Below are 22,705 nucleotides of genomic sequence, written 5' to 3'. Positions count from 1 at the left end.
TAATTATTAATTATTAAAATATGAATGATTAATTCCTGTAAACCCATTTGAGGACCAAGAATTTGGGATTTACATGGACAATGAAAGGCTCTGCTCTGTGAGGACCAGAAGTTTTGCCCTTTGCAGGGTTTGACACTTGAGTGGTGTTGAGGAAGAATCTTCAACCCAAGACCTTTCTGTGGGAATTTTGAATTGGGGAAAATGTTCAGGGAGCAGGAAAAGGAAACCCCTCAACCTTGGTTTCACACCAACCCTGAAACCTGCCCAAGATGTCAGGGAATAACTAAACTTAAGCAGAATCATGTGTACTAAGGCTAAACATATATTCAAGACTAGACATAAGCATTGTGTATTCAGATTCTCCAATTATTCCACTTGTGCTGCTCATATTGGAATGAATATTCCATTGAAATGGACTTTGTAGTCGTTTTCCAAAAAAATGGGAAGGACTGACCAGGTCATATCATTGCAATGACACCACAGGCTTAACTTTTACAACAATGAACTGAAACAGACTTTTTAAAACATTAATTTTATATGAAAAAATAGCTCATGCCAAGTCATTTATCATAATCACATTTCATTAACAGTAAAGTTAACAAAATCACAATATACAGATTTAGTATGTATTTATTTATATATGTCACTTTGTAATAACCATTAACTCTATGTAATAAAAATATATTACAACATTTGATATGTATCCACAAAGCACAAGCCATTGTAAACAGAACAGACAGCACAGGCCCCATTATTCAAAATCTGAACTCAGGAATAATAATTATTTTGTTGTATTCCTTTAAAATGTAGACACAGGATTTTAATTGTCTGCCTTTGCATTAATGGATTTGTTTCTCTGGAATATCTCTTAGGAGACTCTCAGATTTAGCTTGCCTGGGACCCTAAAATCCATGTTAACTCATGGCACTCTTGAGTGTGTTGTCATTACAAAGAGGTCTGTGCATCCCTTTATCCATGCAATCCAGAAAGGTTTGATTTATATTCCCATTTTCCCCCTAAATAAATAACCCCTGTAATTACACCCCATTGTTATACAAAAGACTTAAATGCAATAAATTATAGTGGAATATTTATAATCAAACATGCCCTATCTACAGCAGCTATTAATGTTTTTTCATAACTATTTTCCTTCAGACTGGATCTAGGTGCTTTTAGAAATAGGAAACCATCTATTTTCAATATTTGCAAAACAAAACAAAATACTTTAAATACACAGACTGAGCTTTTTGTACCTCTCATGAAATGAATGGTCCTTACTCACCCAAGCAACCCCACTGCCCTTGCAGCAAGGAGTTGTAAAACCAGCTCCTAACAATTTTTTAAAAATCAAATAATCTTCTAATAGTGTAATCTAGGGACAAAGGTTTATATCCACCTGTATCTGGAAGGACAGGTAATAGGTTACATTCCTGCAAGGATTCAGAAGGGAACGATTTGTGATTGCCAAACATATGGAAATTTTAAACCTAAAATAATCTTCAAAAATAAAAACGCTGTGAATAAAATTTCTAAGGATTAGAAAAATGCCCTGTGTATAAATAAAGTTAATCAAGGCACCTCTTAGTTACCTATTTCTATTTTCCAAGGCAATATGTGATAATCGTTTTCAAATATCTTATCTGGGAAGCCCTATGGTTTCTGCTATAAAAAGACCTATTCTTTAGTCTGGCTGATGCAGGTAGCTTTATTTTACTTGAATGAGGCTGGGCACAAAGCACAGAGAACTGGTCCCCAACCTTGTCACATATTTGCTGTGTCACCCTGAGGGCACCGAGCATTTTACTGACTTTTTCCTCACAAAAGTCACTCAATTAATGAAATTTCTTCCTTTGTATTTTTTTCCTTCTGTTGGTCATTGATCCCATTAGCAAAACAGGAGGAGAATTTACCTGTCTGTGCACAAGGGTTTAATGGTCAGGAGGGAAATTAAAACACTTTGGTATCTGACAGGGCTTTTTAAAGTTTTTGTTCCAGAGCTCAGAATAACACAAGTGCAATACAGAGCAGTGGGATGGGCAGAAAGGGGAAGGCTGCAGCCAGTTCTGCACCATGGACCTGCTGCATTCCCACTAACATCTCACTGGGATGCTCTGGCATTTCATTAAAAAGCACTGGATCCAAATCCCAAGGGAATGGGGAATTTTTATTTTTTTGCTCTTTGCATGACGTTTTAAAAAGGTTTGTTTTAAAGCTCTAATTGTAGAACTACAGTGATTAGAAAACAATTTTTAATGCCAGAAAGATGGAGAGGAACTTTGGACGAGAGCAAGAGGTGACAGGACAAGGGGAAATGGATTCAAACTGACAGGGAGTGGGTTTAGATTGGATATTTGGGAGAAATTATTCCTGGGAGGGTGAGCAAGCCCTGGCACAGGGTGCCCAGATTTGCTGTGGCTGCCCCTGGATCCCTGGCAGTGCCCAAGGCCAGGTTGGACATTGGGGTTGGAGCAACCTGGGACAGTGGGAGGTGTCCCTGCCATGGCAGGGGTGGGAATGGATGGGATTTAAGGTCCCTTCCAGCCCCAAACCCCTCCATGATTCCATGACTCAGTAATAATTCCAAATGGAAATCCTTTTCCTGACATGACTGTGTGTGTAAATAATCAGCCATATGGATTTGTGCCTTTGGGTATATCGAAACCATGTGAAATAGCATTTCTTCAACAACAACAAAAAAATTTAAAAATTTGTTATTTTACTCCACAGTTGCCATCCCTGCTGTCACAGCCCTGACGATTTTGCTTCTTGGCACACACATCTCTGAAGGGCACTTAGAGCCTGTAGGGTTAATTCTCCTTCTTAGAAATATAGACATTTATGATAAACTACAGCAACTTCTCCAGTTCGTTAGATCAGCAGTGTTTGCTTAAAAACCAACAATCCTAAATACATATTTACACCAAACACACCAGGAGTACAGGTAAGAAGCTGACATTTTACAGACTGCAGCAGCTCTTTTCTCCATGTAAACTTTTATACCCTCCCAACAGGGACAGCTGCCTTTTGGAGCAGGATGGTTTTCCTAAAAAATAAACTTAACCCATTGAAAATGTTCACTATATTGAATGGTGAAAGCATAAAAAGCAAATTAGAAATAAATAGATTTAAGGCTATGATGTTGTTATTCTCACTTAGGTCTGGGGAGGTGACAAAGACATAATCCCTGACTCTGCAGACACAAAATCCTGTGCTCAGCCCTCACAATCCAGCAAAGCAAACACAGTGACTCTGGGATCAGGATCTAACTGAACTTTCTGTGCTGATCAGTGATTTTTAGAGGCAAGGAACAAGGAGCTGACAGAGGTGTGAAGTCTCTGTCTTTGCTTTTAAGCTTTGTTTAATCACAAGAACATTGAGTGTGGGGCGATCTAAGAGCAGTGAAAAGCATTTTCCAAAGGGTTGTTCCAGAGATATTCACTGTGCACATAAAAATGTGTAGGACAAGATATTCTGAGGATTCATTTAGGACTGAAAGGTGAGGGAGCTGTGAAACCTTAGGCATGTAGGTCCAGAAAAATTCACATTCTGCAAGTGACCTAAAGCTCTTGGAATTAAGAATTAAACCTGGTCATTCAAACATGAGTAGTTTCCATATAAACCATCTGAAAACCATGAGAGTCTTCCCAAACCCAAAAGGATCCTTCTGTGGCAGCTGCCAGCCTCAGCCCAATCTGTGGCACAGCCACGGGGCTTTGACAGGATTTTCACCTTTTCCTTTGGAATGAGGGAATGTCTGAGAGACCTGGAGAGCTCTCAGGGTGGGAACAGGGCACTGGGAAAAGCTCACTGCAGCCAGGGAATCCCAAATCTTTGCCAGTTTGCACTTCCCAGCCTCCCTGACCCTCAGCTTCCCATTCCCACCCAGCCCTGCCTCGCTTTTGGAACCCCTTAAAGATGTTCTGATACAGCTGTTTTTTTGAAGCTTAGTCTAAAATATATTCTCAAAATTATTTTTAAAAAAATATCCTTGCCAGAAGATTTTACTGTTGTCCTGAAGCAGACCAAGATCATTTCCTGGATGCACTGGCAAAACAGAGGGTAAATCACTGCCAGAGGCAGGCATGTGGCTTTTGGGGGCTTTTGGGGGCTTTTTGAGGTTCCTTCCAAACTCAGCTGGTCTGGGATGCTGTGGTATGTGTGGCTACAGCTGCAGCAGTCATCAGGCTCCATAAGGATTTGTCTGGAGCATTCTTAATCTCTAAGTTTTGGGGTTTTTTTTCAGACATAAGGGAAATTCAAAAACGTCTGATTTAGGGTTGAAAAGGTTTTTAGGGTCATCTACTCGAAGTGTAAGAACAGGGATAGAACTTAATTAGTTCTGTGGTTGCCTGACATTGGAAGTGAGCACTTGCACATCAGAGGAACTCCCTAAATCCTGTTTACAACTTTCCATTTGTAAATATCACAAAAACAGGGCCCTACACATAGAGAAGGGATCTATAAAGCCTGGATGAAGTCTTCTAATTGACCCAATCCTCAGGTGAAATCACCATTATTTTGATTTATGCCAAGAGAGAGCTTGGTACTTAATAATTGTTCAACAAACCCTTATCAGTCTCTCATAATTTTTGCCAATTGCAATTACCCAGATCTTCACATTCAGACTGGCTCGAGAGCATAACAGAAAGCAGGATCACAGTTCACAGTTAGGGCTCTGAAATGATGCAAAAAACCATTAAAATGAACAAAGGGAAAAGCTCAGAATCCACAAAACAACGTAGTGGACCACATTCTCTTAATCATCTGCCAGTGCTCTGCCTGCCAAATTTACAAAGACATGAAGGAAATGTTAATTGAACATGCGTGTGAGGAGTAGCTCTTGCATATGGGTCACAGACACAACAAACAGAAAATGCATATTGCCGAAGCAGCTGCCCAGATTTTGCACATGCAGCTCCAGATTTTGGGCACGGGTTGCAGCCAAACTTTACAAACTTTTTCAAAAATATTGAAGTAACAAATGGAAATTTCCCCACCCCCTCCCCCTTGCACACACATGTGTTAGACGAGAGAACAGCTCTGCTTCATGGGCAGAGAGAATAAATACTGTGCATTACATTTACCAGCATTATTTTAACTCACTCGAATCAGAGTGTTGTATAGTACATATAATACTCAGCAGACAGATAGTTACTCATATCTACATTCATCACTGAGACACACATTTTAGAAAATTTTGCCAGTTGCTTATAAGAATTCAGCTGAAAATCTAGCACTTAACAAGCCACAGTATCATATTTTGAGTATCCTATAAAATGTCATCAGGAAATGTTGGGGTGGTATTTTTATTTCGTGTACTGAGGCAGTTTGTCAAGCACCAGCATTTACAACTCCTGCTTGCTTCAGATGGTCAAAATATGACAGAGAGCTGATGCAAGGAAGGGGAAATTATATCTATTCTCTGTTATAAGATTAATTATAGAAGAAAGGCACCATGAAAGAGAGACAAATTTTTAAACACATACAAGGGGAGAGATTTATTGCTCATGGTGGGATATAAATCAACCAGTGACTGACTGTGATACACAAGCATAATGAGACAAGTCCAGTGCTGTATTCTCCATCTTTTACTAGACATCCTAAGTGGATTATGTTTTTTTTTTTTTTTTTTCTCCTGGGAAATTAGCTTACTCTCTTTGAATTTGAAGGTTTAAATGTTTCTGGAGCTGCCCTTATTGACATACAAACCTCCCACTGACTTTGGCATCAGCTCCATGTTTAAGTTTCCAACAGCTGTGGACTTTTCTGGTGCAATTTAAGTCAAACATGCTCAATATGGAGCTTTTTATTTTTTTGACTCAGTAATAATCAACTTTCTAACATCCTGTATTCTAATACAATCCAATCATCAATATGTGTTCAAATAAACATTGAACTGGGTGTTTTTATCTATTGCACCTGAGAAAATTATGTTAAGCCTAAGAAGCAAAATGATTAAGATGAGGTAGACTATTTAATCTGGCTAAGGGCTCATTTGAATGCAGTGTTTTAAATGTTAATTTAAGCTTTCTTAAATTCTGTGGCTATAATTACGTGTGGATTTTATTGTAATGATGGTATTTTTAATGACTGAAATTAAGAATTAAGCTGAATTTTTTTATTTACATGGTAGCTGATAACCTTCGGATAATAACTGAGGTGTTACCCCACATTCACTGACTTTGGGGTGAAGCCCCTCACTGAGTCCCCAGTCTGGGCTTTTTATCAGACGCCAGAAAATTCAACAGTGGACATTTTTTGCAACATGCCAAGCCCTTTTCTTTCATGAGAGAAGGTGGCTACTAAAAAGTAATCCCATATTTTTTACACCTTGAGGTCTTGTTTCCTCAGAATGTCACTGACAGCTGGAATATGAGCAGGGATAGATGGCAGTACAGCCAGTTGTGTCAGCTGTTCTTGAAGCTGCCATTGCATTCATGAAGCCTAATTAACCAAGCCCATTTTAAAATCTGGGCAGGCATCTCAGTGCATGGTAAATGTTAATAATGTTCCTGTGCAGAACTGCAATCCAGAGCTATAAAGACTTGTACTGACACCTCCAGAGATTTGCACATTCAGATGTGGATTCAGATTATTGGCTCCACTTTCGTGGTGGAGAGGGCGGCCTATTATTTGTGCTCCATTTGCTTTGGAAATTATACTTGAAACTCAGATTTAGGCTCATCTTTCCTTTAAGTAGGAAAAAAACCCATGATTAATAACTCCTTCAAAAAGAGATTTGTTATTTTTCCTCCCGGGCACAGGGCCCAGATCTGCAGCTTTGGGCAAAATCCAGCTATTCAGAGCTCAGATATATGGAAGGTAGGCAGGAGGCATCCTGACCTTTCCACCCTGTCTACCATTTGTCTTTTCCTGCAATTTAATGGAGAGAATATTAGTGGGATTCTATGTGAATAACTTTAAAAATTTAGAGAAGGCATGGCTGAATCCAGCACACTCCAAAAGTGGTTTTCATCTTCCTTCAATTCTATGAGATTCTTCCTAAAATATATATCAGAAATGGTTGAACTGCATTGGGCGCTGGATGAATATTTAGATTTTTTTTTTTAAGCTTTTCCCATGAAGATATTTTCTACACACGACCTTCTCAAGCCACTAGGGTGGGGTGGTTTTTGTAAAGCCACGTTGGCAGCTACATCAGAGGGAGCTTTACCTGCAGCCAATGACAAACACAGCACAAATATCCCTGTGCAGCTTTTCAGAACAATCTTACACCAGCAGCAGTTTGCTCCCATTCCCTTCACAACTCCCTCTGCTGAGGACTAGTTTGTTATCTGTAGATGCAGCTGCTGATGGGAATCAATGGGAGATTTGTATTTGTGGAGCCTGCAGGACCACGGATCAACAACGCTCTTCCAGTCAGAGGGAGGAGATCCAGAGCAGCCTGGATGTTACTGTGGGCTACTGGAGGGACTGGGCTTCACCCTGCCCACAGCTGCCTCCCAAAAGCTGGACAGCTGAGCAGAGCTCCTGGGGATGGGCCAGCTCCTGTGGTGTCACAAAGATCAGGTCCCTTAGAGGCTCCTCACTCGCTGAGCTGCGGGAGGCTCCGGCTGCGCGCCGAGGAGTTGATGGAGCTTCTCTTGAGCAGCTTGTTTAGGATGTCCTTCCACGTCTTCTTGTACTGGTGCCGTAGCAAAGAGTACACAAAAGGGTCTGAGACAGCTTTGCTGTAAGCTAAGCACTTGGAGATGATCCCCCAGTGGGAGTTGATGTGGACCACAGAGGATAATTCAACAAGTCTGGGGAAAGAGGGAGGGTGAAAGAGTGAACATTGACAATTACATTTACCCACCCCAAACCTTCAAATTATTGCTGGGCAATTGCAACAAAACTATAGAAAAGAAATCCCTACTCGTGAAAATATGTATGTTGTCCTCCTCTCATAAATTTTAAAGGCTGCAAATGTAAACTTGGGGCCTGTTTGCCAAAGTGACGTTGCTTGGTCTCACGAGAGTCAAATTCCTCTACCATGAGCAACCTAAAAACCCAGTATCAGTCTGAACTTGTGGTTCTTGGTCCCCTCTAGAGCATCTGAGTCACCTCACCAGGGCTGCCCAGCTCTCTTGGCCAGTCCAGCCCCTAGAGAGAGTTCAATGCCTTTAACCTGTTTGTCTGTAGAGTTGTAGAACCACACAAGGAAAATTCATCCCTGAGAGATGGATCGTACCTGGAATTAAAAAACTGGCCTGTTCAAAGGGCAAGGATTCACTCTTGCACAAATTTAGCAAAACTTTTAAATAATTAGGGGAGGAGGAGAGGGAAGAGCTGCATATACTGCTCATACCTAGCCTAGATAGTTCACTGTGTACTGATAGAGAGCATTTTTGACAGGGAAATATTGATAACTCCTCACGTCTTTGAGCAGCATCAAAGGGCAGCTCTGTTCAATATGCCTCTATAGCTGTTAAAACTATTGATTTTTATAGAGGTCAAACAGCCACGTGTGCTGTTGCAGAGCCCCACATGGCAGATCAGATCTTTGCTGGACCTGTCTGCAGCAGCAGATTTTCTTAAATCTGCCTGGGAAATACTTCAGTGGCTCACATTTCTCCAGACAAGGAGCATCCTGAAGGGTGGTTCCTGCAGCAGCAATGACAGCAGTGTTGGTATTTCAAGCAGTTTAGAGATGAGGACTTTTTTTCCTCAACCATTTTATTCCCATTCCATAACCTTTGACAACAACACACATTTAAAATAACGCTGGCAGATGTCACGGTCCAGTCACAGTGAGGGACATTTCAGGTGACCAGGGAATGTCACATGGAAATACTTGGGAATTGTTTGTGCTACTCCTCTGGTGCTGCTTGGCTCAGCAGCTCTGAGGCCCCAGAGAACCCTCACCTGTCCCATTTCTCTCTCATCTCAATTAAACAAATGTTCTTTCAACCTCTCCATGTAATTCTTGGTTGTTATCTTTCCTACAAAGATCAGAACCGAGACATGATTTTCATCTGCTCGAGTTTCCAGGTGGTCTCAGCTGGTGTATTCTCTCTTTAATGAAATGCAACTTATGGCATCCACGTTAACATGTTCTAAAATGAGAATTGACAATTTGGAAATTAATCATCTACTGAGTCATATTTGCTTTGTAATCTACCATGAGCCATCCTTGTTGTGCTCCACTTCATTTATTCGATGCCTACTTCACATTTTGAATTTCATCATGTTGGATTTCACTTGGATGATTTATTTTTACTGAGTGCTTTACAGATGTGAATTTGATTATATTTAATTATATTCAGCGGATGCCTTGAATAAGCAAAATATGACAAATTTGTGTCTGAGGCTCTGTCAGTCAGTTCTATGAGACATTAGCAATCTCCATTTAAAGCACATCAAGTAGACACTTCAGGGTTGCAAGCCTAGACTTGCTAATTTTACCTTCATTGACTGATCTAATGAAAAACTTACACTTTTATTAACAAAATCTTAAATATTTTCCTTGTGTTCTGTAAGCTTCCTCGACATTTACACATTTTTCAATTCTCATGTATTATTTTTTATAGTAAATTAAGTTTGCTGTTATCAAGCAGCAAACACAGAAATGTAGCCAAACCCTGAGCTATGCATTTCTATTTCATGTACAAACAATTAAATGTCAGCCTTTCAAGGCATATCACAGGATTTATTGCCTTTGAAAGGTTTTGTTTCTCATTTGTGAGGCAAATTATATGCACAGCTTCCATTTTCATGAAACGTTTCAGCCTAAAAGAAGACATTTTCAGTGAAGGAACATTAATATTTCAGTGCTACCTGTAAATTAAATTTTACAGTATCAACTACATAATTCCCTGGCTTGCTTTCATAAGCCTCTCTTCTGCTGTCTGGTCTTCAAACCCTTTTTATTTCAAAGCTGTAAGCTCTTTTTCAGTGATATATTGTTCATATTTTAGAAGCTTATAAGTCTGTAGATTGTGTCATTTCACATGACTAGCCAATTATTTTATTTCCCCTTCAGTAAACAAACGAGAATGCCATGTTGAAGAGTGTGACCTTGATCTCTACACACAGAAAGCACACTGGAAATCCTTTATTTGCATGTGCAGTTAATCACTACATTAAAATATTTTACTGAACGTGTGCCCACCCAGTTGGGATGCTGAAGAACACAAATTGCAGAAAAACTCTGAGCTTCCTGTGTGCCCAAGCAGGATCTGCATATGCAGAGGGCAAACAACAGTTTATAAACAGGGTTTCTTACCCTCTATCCCCCAGAGATGGTATAACAGAATTTTAATCATCTTCTGCCTGTTCCACCATCCACTTCTGTAACCTGAGGGCTTGGGACTATGAACTTCTGCCTGCTATTACTTCAGGATTTTTAATTTAAGGCCAATTTCCTCACACGTTGACAGCACTTATTAACTTACATGAGCCAAGTTCAGTATGAAATGCCTGGAGTTGGAAATGAATATTAGAAACTTGTATAACTTATCTTCATTTTTCTTATGAAAAAGTTCCTTGGAGAAAAGAGGTTTGGAGCAAGTATATTTAATTGCATAATGATAAATATAGCAAAGAAAGAGATGTGTACCAGTAGATTATTTCACAAAACAAAAAGCAAGCTATGCCTAGAAATGTCTAATGTGGGGGATTACACCTGGCATACTGGAAAAGTGGAAACACCAGATCAAAGACAATCAGAATCTGATACACTGCTTAAGGTCATCCACTGAACTAATTAGAAGGGTGTTTGCTTGATAAATTAAGTGCTGGAAAAAACAATTTGATTTTTACCTCAATGTGATCTGAAAAAGTCCAGTTTACCCAGAGAAGAATTTTTCTGTCTGGGGTCATGAGCACAACTCCTTCACTTGTTCATGGGATATTTTTAGTGTGGAAACAGGAAGATGTTATAGTAAAACCTTGTGATTTGCTGCTGTCAACCCCCAGCTCAGGGAGTGCTTAAAGCATGTTTAATTGAAATATATTGCTGATTCTCTCCTGACTTCTGTCCACAGCTCGAGCTGTGATTGATTGTATCCCTCTAGAGAATGCAAAGCACTGGACCGAGTCCAGAAATTACAACTTGCTGACACAATAAAAATCCAATTCTCCCGATCCCCTCGGTGCCCAGGGAAGGCAGGGATGGGCTGGAACACCCAGCCCTGTGCAGAGAGCTCCCCTTAGCCTGCTGTGCACTGATCCTCTTGCACGTGTCACAATCTGAAAGGCCAGGAATGTGGGAGACTTCTCCCCTCCTGACATGTCTGACCAGCTCCCACCCTACCCCAAAAACATCCTCGTGCATCCAGGAGCCTGCATTTGTCCTCTCCTCACCATCACCCTCTGTGGAGAAGCAGGAGAGCGTTCAAGTGATCCTTGTACAGACTAAAGGGAGAAGGCTCAGGATTTTTTTACTCCCCCTTCTGTATCCCCAGGCTACTGGGACACAAACTGGGATGCCACGGAGTGAAGAGGAGGTGGGGAGGTGGTGCCTGAGTGCTGAGATGCCTTTGGAGGAGCACAAAAATACTCCTGGCAGCTCTGGTTAGAGCACTTGGTGTCACTCAGGATAAGCTGCCAGCTATTCTGTGACTGGGAGGATTTTCCTTAAGTTCAGAGACCCAACATGAAATTAAGTTTTAAATTAAACATGAAATTAAGTTTTCCTTAAGTTCAGAGACCCAGCATGAAATTAAAATTAACCATTTGCAAAAAGACAAATACTTTAATATCTTACAGCTTGAGAATTGAGGCTTAATGTCCTTTCATACCATTTAAGTACATGGCTTGCAGTGGTGTCTTGTGGCCACGAAGTGAAAATGAAGGCAATTCTAGAAAATTACTTTAATTTTATAATTCTGGAAATTCAGGGTATTATACTACATTGGAAAAGCTCAAGGTTGGCCAAATGTTCAATTATAATGACTCTTAATCAAGATTTTTCAATGATTTTTTCAAGGTGGATCTGGGTTTGACTGAGGCAAGCCCCACTAATTTTATTTTCTTTTACTTTACTTTACAGACCCACTTGAATTTTACTAATTTTGTATTTATACTTAATAGTAGAAATATAATATAAGTAGAAATAGGAGATACCTTATTTTTTTTTTCCTTTCTCTGTTGTGCATAGCAGCATCTCAGCTTTTTCCAAAATCTTATAATAAGCAATGCAAGCTGTAAATTTCCTTCAACAAGCTAGATAACTTTTTTTCTGGATGTACTCACTTTCTAACACTTTTTATTTCATAGGAGAAATTCAGTGTTTCCCACAGGAGCCGTTTCCAAAGATAAGGTGGTGGATAGACATCTACCATAAATCATGAGAAAATTTTTCAGTTATGAGCCAGCACAGCTTTGATATTTGATATTTATGACTAATAAACCCTAACCAATCAGACAAAACTGTTAAGTCTGTGGACTATGTTCTCAGCTCAGCTGAATCTTGTTGATCAAATTTTTATGGTCTAAGCTATTCAGGAGAGTGTTTCCCTGGAAATCAACCCCTGGACTGGGAAGTCAATCAGAGCAGTAGGTGACAACGACAAAAAAAAATTTGGGAAACCTCATGGACTGACTTCCTAAATCCCTCCCATGCAAGCAGCATAGACTGGGCTGGGTGAGCAGAGTGCAGCAGGACTGAGTGGAGAAGCACTGTGACATTTCACATCATTTGCCAGCTCAGTAAAATCAACCTCTGCCACAGATCTCCACAGCAGACTGGAATGCTGTTCTGGCTCAGAGTGCCCTACTTCCCTGAGTCAGGAGTGCATCTCAGCAGCCTTTGCCAGGATGCAGGTTCACACTCACCTGGTGATCACATAAGGTGCAAAGCAAAGAATGAAAGTTCCAATAAAGGTACTTATTTTCTTCGTTGCCCGCTGCCTCCGCCTCCTCTGCTCTTCGAGACAACGCTCTCGCACGCTGTGTGACATTCAACACAAACAACGACATCAATCACAGCATCAGGCCACAATCTGCAATGGCTTCACCGTGGAATGATGGACAACAATCTGTTTTAATTGCACAAAGAACGGGCGCACTGCTCTTAAATGGGACAGCACCAAATATTAATGCATTGTCATCTTACCCTCCACAAAGTTACTGAGAAATACATGGTTGTGTATTGGTGTGCACACACCCCCATTACATCAATTGTTCTATAGTAAAATTGGTGGAATTCATCCTTGAATTCACTTTGCAGCTCCTTTTTGAACTACTGTAAGCTGTATTTGCAGGCAAGACGATACTCAGAGATCTGGAAAATATCCAGAGTGGGATATTCCCACTTCTTCCTTAGAAACAGCAATTCCAACATCACTGCCTTGGAGAGGAGAAACCTCCCACCAAGATAACCAACAAAACAACAAAATCACTCTGAAAAAGAACACTCTGAACCTTCAGCCCAACATGGGAGCTCTCACTGCATCCCATAGCTGTGAGCTGTGTGCCCATAAACATTCCAGCAGATCTGCAGGGCTGCCCTGCTGAATGCTCCACAAAGCTGGAATTGTTTCATAAATGCACAGGTCTGGGATATCCTCACTGCTCACCTCAGACCAGCCCTGTTTCCAACTCAACAGGTGCAAATTAGTCACACCTTGGGGTTTTTTCTTACCTATGGTATTTTGGGACAAGAGTTTTTCCTTTGAGTTTTCCGTTGGTGGTCTCAGCAGCTCTGAGTGCCCTCGGTGTGCCAGCAAGGAGCACAGGGCTGAGACCTTGCTTTCAGTGCAAAAAATCCCTGAAATCAGCACATGCACTCATGAAAATTATGATTAATGTGAAAGCTCATCCTTTTCCTCTGTCTGAGTGGTTCCTCTGCTCCCCATGATTTCTGAGGGAAGTGGATGAGTTCCTGTCTGCTCCAGGCAGGTGGATGGGGCAGCACTGGTATCTCCCACAGTGCCAGGACTGCCTGTGCCTCAATAAATCCCTTTGGAAAGGGCACAGCAAAGGCAGACCTGCCATCCTGAGCCCCTCTCAGTGCACACGGCAGAGCTGCCACGTTCTGACTCCTTGCACAGATCTCACAGTGACACAGTCACTTCTCAGGCACACTGAACGGGCTGGCCCATGTCCTTATATATATATATTTATTTTTTTAATAACCAAGTTGTTCAGCATTGGTCTTTCCATTTTTGTTGTAAATTTTTAATTGATGACTCACTCTCAGGCCCCACGCTCTCACAGCTCTGAGGCTCATGGCCATACCCTTACATTATTTACTTCATCTGTAAATGTTTTATCAACAGCCAAACACATCATGTTGTGTCCTGAGGATCTCAGTGTGTTTCAGTGATCTCTTTGGCAATGAGTTCCTCTGGTTGTGTTAAAGAAAAAGTCTTTCTTTTGTTCCATTTTAAATTTGGTCTTATATTGCCAGACCCCAGCTATCAAGATGTGATGAAATAAATATTGGAGGAAAAGTTTGTTCTTCTAACAAATTGTCTTTCTCTTAAAGACTATGACACATTTAAAGGTGTTACATGTTCTATGAGTGAGTTATTTGCAGCTAGAAATGACAGCTGAGAAGGGAAAAAAAAAATAATCCACCTTTTCAAGGAAACCTATGTGCTTTCAATTCTGCAAGAGCTGGGGAACTTGGAGTATTTTTATGTGCAGAAAAATTACCTGAGAGTTTCATGAGCTTTGTTTAAGACCTGTGTCTTTAAATTCAGAATATCCCGAGCCCAGGGCAATACAGGAAAGTGAATCTCCAAAACAGGTTCAATTAAGGTGTTGTTAGGGAGGAGAGGGTGGTGTAATTTTTGTCTCTGTTTCCCCAGTTCCATCTTTTCCTTTCTGGCACATACAAAGCTGTCTCTCACTCCTGGAGCTCACCCATGACTGACTGGGTAGACTTAAACCCATTTCTTGTGTTCAGACTTTCCAGATGTATCCAATAAATACCACATCACAGAGGAAAGTATTTTATCTCACTTCTTCATGTAGACAATGTACACAGATGAATATTTTGTTTTTGCACACTCTTTCATGCACTAAGATAAGATGCCTGTGAGTTCCAGTAATGACATCAGTAATAGAACAGGATTATTGACCAAGCTTTCGTTTAAAGATTTTAATATCCTGGGAAATCTGAGCTATATCCCTTTGAAAGTTTGGTATTTTAAACAAAGTTTATGGGATATTGGGCCTTAAGATGTGTAGAGCTAGATACACCAAAAGGATAATATAGATAATTTGAATTAGGAAATACATGGGTTAAGCACTTAAGTGAAGTTTTACCCAAATCTCCCACAATACCCAAGATATTTAGGTCTTAAGAACAAATAAAAAGCAGGACCCTGAGCTAACTTGAAATGCCATGTGCCTTAAACAGTCACAGAAATGTGTGGGGTATTTGGAGGTTTCCTTTGTGCTCATTTTGAATGATCTTCAGGAGATCACTCGTGTCTTTCTAAGTCACAGGTAATAAAGCCATCTGTCACAACGCTGACACTAGACCCCCCTGCGGGTGGATTCTGAGTCACAGGAAGCAGAAAATTGTCTGTACTCATTTCCCAGTGTTGAAACTGGACCCTGCAAAGAGCCAGAGGAGTCAGTAATGTAAAGTGGGATTGCAAACTTTGCTCTCTCTCATTTGGACTCTGCCAGCACCCACGGCTGTGCTGTCAGGTACTACAGAGCACCCTGGAATTGCCTGTTACATAATGCAGATGATGCTTTGTTATGTCAGGCATTTCTGAGCATCACTGACTGTTCCAGCAGAGCTGCAGCCCCTGTGCAGGTCTCACAGGAGGGAAGGTGACCCGAGATCGGCCCCTGCCCGCAGCAGGAACTGTCACTGCTGAAAGCAGCCCCTCCAGGGGTCAAATCAGCCACCAGTTCTGTAGGGTAGGAAAGAAATTAAACCTCTCTTTTCTTAGAGAGAGGCATCAGAATAACGCCAGGTAAAGGCAGAGGGGCAGGTTACTCACAGCAAGGTGCCTGCACAGCTCTGTCTGCCCTGGAGAAAGGAAACATCATTCCCACAGCCCCACTGAATCCATCCCGCAGTGAGAGGATCACAAAATGCACAAACACCCTCAAATCAACCTCAACCAGAAAAAATGCAGAGGAGGAGAAGCAACACTGAGATTTTTGCCCTTTTACTAAACTTTGCTGTGCAGTCCAGGCATACTTTTAGCATTAAGCAAAACGAATGGGGTTTCAAACAGCCCTGGTGGGTTTATGGCACTTTCCTGGGAGTAACCACCACATCTCCTCATGCTGCAGGAACTAAGGCAGTCGAGGCACAGTTCATCAACCAGACAGCACGTAGGGCTGGAGGGTGTTTTTTCCTCAGTGTGACTTGGTGAGTAAAGGAAGATTTATACCTGTATTTCTCAAGAACGGCGACAAGACTTGCCCAAAGTTCTGCTCTGCATTCTTGGTCAAGAGACAGCTCAAACAGCTTAACAGGAGAATTCTGAGCAAATGTTTCTGTTCCTCTAAAATGTGCTGCCCTGCCCTGATCCTTCCAGACTTATTTGTCTTAGCCTCAGGCATCCCCAAGCCATGACCTGTGTTTGAGGACAGCCACATGTGCTCTGAGCCCTGCAGCTCTGCTCCTGGCTGCCTGCAAATGGAGAAAATTGGAGCAGGGATGCTCAGATGGGATGTGTGGCATGGGACTGCCCTCTCTGTCTGCTCTCCTCCAGGCAGATTTCTTCCCTGTGTCACACACCACGCCTGCATCCCTTCCACATCTATACATTGATTATTCATGCAAGATTTATGGCTTGTGCATAATCCCTGGTGTGACTTTTGCACACATTCCTCTCTCTGTTTGGTTCTTGCCTTCCAGCCCACAATCCTGCCAGTCCCTGGGGACTTTGCTTCTCTTGTCTTGAGGCACAAGGGACTTGCCTAAAATCTCTCATTTGAAATGAGCTTTGTACATCCCTTGTTTGTCACATTAACGTTGCTACTGAATTCTCTCTCACTTAAGGTTTAAGTACAGGCATTCGAGCACATGAATTTTGCAGATGTAATTCCCTTAAGGATTCTGCCTTCAGGAATGATAAAGTTCCAGAGAGCACAGCAAAGGGGGAACTTCTGGGAAAAGGAGCAGCAGGCAGCGCTCAGCTTCCCTTCCAAACTCCAAGGGACATGTGCAGCCTCCTCCCTCTCAGGGATCCAGCAACGGGGTTTGGGGGCTGACAGTGCCCAAAATATGCAAAGCTATCGACCACTAAATCCACCTTCAGAGACAAAGGGCAGAGATCCGATCGCTGTCTCAAAGGACAGTGCATGCTTGGCCAAAACTGCCTGTTCATTTGCTCTCCCCCCCAAAACAAGTCCTTAAGCCTAACAAAAAATGAGTCCTGCAATCAGAGAATTAAACACAAGTGAAAAGAAACATGCATAATAGAAACCTGCCGAGGGGATGTTCGTTTTGTCCCCCTCCCCATCCCCTGCTGTGAGACAGATTAGTCTCTGTTTACCACGGCACCGAGCCCCCTCCTCACAGGTAGCTTACCTGGGGTGGATGTCCACAAGCAGCACCAGGGTCTGCATAGTGATCACGTCGATCCGCTTACAGTGGAACCGTGCCACCTTCAGCACTTTGAGATATGTGAAACACAGGACCACGAGGGACAGCAGGAAGCTGAGGGCGTGAAAGACCCCAGTGAAAATCACAAACTGTGTCCTGTCCTCTGGTCTCTTGTTGTAGAGCGTGCAGGAGGCGTAGAGGTGATGGAAACCCAGCCAGGAGAGAGAAGCTGCCACGATGGGGAAGGATGCTGAGTGCAACCACGTGTAGCTCAGAATGAGAGCAGCGTCTCGGTACCTCATCTTGGAGTGATAACTTAGAGGGAAGACCACAGCGATCCACCTGTCAATGCTCAGAGCTGCCATGCTCAGCATGGAGTTGGTGGTGAGGAAAGTCTCCAGGAAGCCCACAACGTGGCAGACCTGATCTCCTCCCGGCTGACTTTTGTAAATGATCCCAGCCAAGGTCAGGGGCATGCTCGACACGGCCATCAACAGGTTGCAGAAGGTGAGGTTGAGGATGAACAATCCCGGGACCTGCTTGCGGATGTCGGCGCTGTACAGGAAGCACATCAGCACCAGCACGTTGGCCAGCAGGGCCACGAGCATCAGCAGCACCACCACGAAAGCCAGGAGCAGCTCCCAGATGCTCATGGTGCGTGCAGTCACAGCAGGGACATCTCCGAAACTGCGCCGTGCCCGCTCCGGGGGACCATGGTGTGAGGTGGCCCCAGCTCGCCCTCCTCCCCAGCCTGCTGGCCCCCCTGCATGCCCTCCGTGCTTTTGGAGGAGCCGCAGTTTTCTCCTCCAACCTCCCCCTCCTCGCTGCTCCTTTCCACGTCAACGCTTCCCCGAGACGTGCACAAAAGCACTGGGAATGCCCATCAAACTGCAAGGAGGGCTTAAAAAATAGCAGCGGGGCTGAACCACTGCCTGCCGTCGGTCCATTTGGGGCAGAGCACGTTATTCTGAGACGCTGCTCTCCTGAGATCCCCAGTTATCAGCCCCAAGCTTGCGAGCAATCCACCGAGTGAATTGTGCTCTTTCTCCCTTGCTTTCTGCCTCCCTCTCTCCCTCTCTGGCTTTCTCTCCCCTCCCCTCTCCTCCAACCCTCACTCCCTTCCAGGCTGAATGTAACCTGCTTTTTATGATCACAGATAAAAACCCCATTAATGGATTAAAGCATGCACACTGCTGGTGATTCGCAAACGTGATTATGTCATCCCTGCTCCACAACCCCTCCCCTCCTCCTTGCGACCGTGACTAGACTTTCCCCAAGAGAAACCCCATGCTTTCATTTAATTCATTTAGCCATTAATTTGCAAACAAGCCTTGTAACCGAATCCCTGCACTCCAGCGTGTTCCCTACATTTCGGTGCATCACTTGCAGCGCTGCTGTTGCTTGCTCTCAGCCAGGGCAGGGGCTCTCTTTTCTCTTCATTAGCTGTGCTTAAAGAGATGGGGGAAATGGATATATTCTGCTACGGGAATGGTTTTACTGCTCGGGCTCAGCACTTTGCAGTTCGTTGTCTCCAAATACCATGCGGAGGAGGAAACTGATTGCTTCCCCTCCTTTAAAAGCAGGGAAATCCAAGCCCAGATGCCAGAGCCACATGCCCAAGGTCACAGAGCAGGTGAGGGGCAAAGGCAGCATCGTGCTGCAGGTGCCTTTATTCACTCAGCCTTTCTCCTCTCCAGGAGTTTCTCCTTCCTCCTAATCAAAGCCTCCCTCCTGTGAGGGTGAGCACCCTGTGAGATCAAAACTAAAAAGCAGCTTGGCAAAGGAAATAAGAATGAGTCTGACTTACACATAATTAGGTGTCAAAATTAAGTTTGTTTTAAAGGATGGAGCGGGAGCTGTTTTCTCATTGCTTTTCCCGTCTCTTTAAATCAGTTTTAACTGGGCAGGCTGAGAGTTTGTGAGCAATCAGGACAGCTTTCTGATCAAGGCAGCCAGGCTTTAATCCCTGCACAATAAGAAAGCAAAAGATACCCTGCAGCACAGTTATTGGGGCTTAGTAAGTGGTTCTGCACGTGTAGGAGAGCTGGATGCTCGGGCAGTTTTCCCTTGGAGCCCTCCAGAGCTGAGCATCTCCACGAGCAGCAGCTGGCACCCTGCACGCTGCCAGAGCTTGGCATGTTGGAGAAAAAGCATCTTTCACTTCAGTTTTGGTTTGGTTTGTTTGCAAAAGGCAGGCTTTAAAGGGCTGATAGAGTCATCAAAGGAGCAGCTCAGGGTGCAGAGTCCAGCCCTGAGAGCTCCCTGTTTGCAGAACATGCTGAGGGGATCAGGACAGAACTACAGTGTCTGTCTTTTTTCCAAAATCAGTGAAGTGATGGAGCGACCATCCCTGGAAATGTTCAAAAAATGTGTGGATGTGGCATTTGAGGACGTGGCTTAGTAGTGAACGTGGTGGTGGTATTTGGTTGATGGCTGGACTTGATGATCTTAGAGGGATTTTCCAACTTTAGATTCTATGAGAAAAACTTAAAGGTGACCCCTTCTTTAAATACAGGGGGTTGTTACACTCCTAGAAGAGGTGAACTAAGGAAGTGAGGGAGAAGATGAAGGTTTTGCTGCTGCTTCACAGCAGCAAAGTTTCCTCCTTGGGTAGGCAGCAACAGCCCTGCTGAGAGGGGTCTCCTGGCATCAGCAGCCTGAGCAGGGTGTCCTAGGGACAGTCAGGGACAGCTTAAAGCCTTGAAGCTCAGCAGACAAAGGCAGCCTCGGGACTAAAGGAAGGTGCTGTGTGAGCTGGGAGTCACTGTGAAGAAAAATGTGGGAAAACTTGCTAGGAAGAAGAGGGGGGAAAGCATGGGAAATCCTGTGATCCATAGATGAGAGACAGGTACTCTGTGACTGTGGTCAAAGGGAAGGTCACCCCCAGCTGGCATCAAGGTGATTCCTGACTCTTTTTTCCACACTCAGCCTCCTCCTGGGCTCAAATGAGCCCTGCAAGGCCCCCAGCTGCACAAGGACTGGGGAATTCAGGATTTTTCCCCTGCCTTCAATGTACGAGGCCATGGGTTTATCAGGGTGGGTTCCTGACACAGCATGCTGTTATCCCTTCAGTGAGCTGTGGTGCCTCCAGGATTGAAAAGCTCTGCTCCTGAGTAATTCCCTGCTGTTACGGGGGTCTGGCATCAGTGTTGAGCCTGGGTGAACAGTGGGGGAGGAAATTCATGCCCGGAGAAAAAGGATTAGGATGACAGTCAGGAAAAGAGGATTCTCCCTAAGCAATAGATGTGAAATAATGGGAGGCAGATGAGAGTTCAGTTGTGATGGAATATGGAAGGTTAGATCTGGGGGGAAATCTACAATCAAGGGGAAAACCTTTGTAGATATCAGGAGGAAGCTGAAGTTTTCTCTCAGTGAGTAATTTGAGTCTCGGTGCATATTTTGTATTCTGAAGGCCCAAGTGATTTACATAACTAATTCCCCTGTTGGTAATCCCTGCAGCAGAGGGGTTTGCTGAACACTTCTGAGTTTGTTTATTTATTGTGTGTACCCAAGGGAGCACGATGGACCCATGAAATGGCTTCATTTCCTACGAATCAGGAGGAGAGGATCTGCTGGGCATCTGTCGAGGGTTAACCCCAGCTGGCGACTGAGCACGGCTCAGTCACTCCCCCTTCCCCAGGGGATGGAATCCTGGGATGGAATCACAGAGTAATTTGGAGTCATTTAGAACAGACTCTAAGACCACCAAGTCCAAGGAAAACAAGGAAGCTCTTTAGGCACTCGGGTGGGTTAAATTTGCTCTCTCTTCAGCCAGTGCTATGCAAATCCTTGGCAGGGTTGCTTGATGGAGACAGAAGCCACAGGTCTGTCTCTCTTTGGGGTGTCAGAGGTGACCTTTACACCTCCCCTGTCACCTTCACTGACCAAAAATTAATTGACTTCAGCCTTTACTCTCCCTAGCCCCAGATAACGAGCATCACCCAGTGGATTCTTGCCTGGTTCCCTGTGTGGCACACTGGGACTAACTGGGAGCTCCTGGCCAGCCAGATGGGCCACCACTGGGGATGTGGGGAGAGAAAGCCTCCAGTGCTTTAGGCCTGGAGCTGAGAGTGCCAGGACAGCTCCACAGCTGCTCCCCAGAGCCCTCCTGGTGAATTATTCACACTCGGGCTGTCACCACTGCTTGGCTCCATGGAACTAAAGAAACATCAGGTCCACAGGCACGTGGCTGGTGCTCCTGGCACTTCTGCCTGCTGGATGGTTCTTTAAGGACTCTTAGGGCAGCTAAGGAAATCAAACAAGCCAGGAAGAGCAGAAAGCCATGGGAAGCTTTGAGTCAGGGAGGTTTGTGGGTGGATGTGTGTGTAGGTGGATGGCAGAACTCTCTCCTTCCCTGAGCTCCTTTGGAGCCAGGTGAGAGCTTCCTTCCTGGGGACCAATTAGGGGATGAGCAAGCTCAGTGTCTTGGTCCCTCTGTGTTATTCTGGCAAAGGCAGGATGTTAAATGACATATTCCAGCACGGGCTCTGGTTCACAATTCATATTTTAGAATCAGTCCCTATCAGCACCATCAGTGATGCAGATATTGAGTCACACTTCATATGGAGCTCTGTAAGAACAGCATTCTTTTAAAGGAGAGAGTGCGTGGATGTACCTGCTTCATTTGGTTTACCTCAGAGACAAAAAGGGGGGCTCAAAATAGAGCTTGGGCATTAGATTTTAATTGCACTGCCACTTCTCACCCCAGGAAATATTTATTAACAAAAAGTAATTAGCTACATTTTAATGCTTTTAAAGATATAAGAGACTTCTAGTTTGGTTTTCTGGGTTGGTTTTTGTTTTTTTTTTTTGTTCTCAGTCTATTTTTACTCCTCGCCTCTTGCTTAATGCTAATGAATAAAAGAGTAACTAATGGGAAAATTAACATCTTTGAGGGATGTTGAAAAACTCCAATTAAACAAACAAAATCGCATCTTATTTAAATGGAATTAAGTTAGTATATCCATAATATTGCAGCCTGTAGAATTATTCAGCACACACCAACACCCTTTCTGTTTCAACCTTTTCTAGAAAGAATTATTTCCATCCTCCAGGAACTGTTGAAATATTATTATAGAATCTTAGAGTGGTTTGGGTTAAAGGGACCTTAAATCCCACCCAGTGCCACCCCTGCCATGGCAGGGACACCTCCCACTGTCCCAGGCTGCTCCAACCCCAATGTCCAACCTGGCCTTGGGCACTGCCAGGGATCCAGGGGCAGCCACAGCAAATCTGGGC

The 22,705-nt window shown here is 43.5% G+C and overlaps 1 protein-coding gene across 1 annotated transcript; it reads right to left on the bottom strand.

The window, feature by feature from the left end:
- Nucleotides 1–516: 516 nt before the first annotated feature.
- Nucleotides 517–18,604, bottom strand: GPR26 (G protein-coupled receptor 26). Its single transcript, XM_088169423.1, has 3 exons — nt 17,453–18,604; nt 12,778–12,891; nt 517–7,763 (listed from the first exon to the last, which is right to left on the bottom strand). The coding sequence occupies exons 1-3, from the start codon at nt 18,118–18,120 to the stop codon at nt 7,547–7,549; spliced, it is 999 nt and encodes a 332-aa protein (XP_088025549.1). The 5' UTR covers nt 18,121–18,604; the 3' UTR covers nt 517–7,546.
- Between the last annotated feature and the right edge of the window lie 4,101 nt (nt 18,605–22,705).

This window comes from Sturnus vulgaris, chromosome 8, assembly GCF_052056855.1.
Source record: "Sturnus vulgaris isolate bStuVul1 chromosome 8, bStuVul1.hap1, whole genome shotgun sequence".
Lineage (NCBI taxonomy): Eukaryota > Metazoa > Chordata > Aves > Passeriformes > Sturnidae > Sturnus > Sturnus vulgaris.
Note: the sequence above shows the minus strand (reverse complement) of the source record. Positions and strands in the feature narration are given on the sequence as shown.

What these genes read in the sequence shown, in the direction of transcription:
- GPR26 (XM_088169423.1), bottom strand. Translation starts at nt 18,120, where the DNA reads ATGAGCATCTGGGAGCTGCTCCTGGCTTTCGTGGTGGTGCTGCTGATG. An exon ending in CTTGTGGACATCCACCCCAG is followed by an intron (nt 12,892 to 17,452) that starts GTAAGCTACCTG and finishes AATGTCACACAG; the next exon opens with CGTGCGAGAGCGTTGTCTCG. An exon ending in GCACCTTATGTGATCACCAG is followed by an intron (nt 7,764 to 12,777) that starts GTGAGTGTGAAC and finishes CTCTTTCCCCAG; the next exon opens with ACTTGTTGAATTATCCTCTG.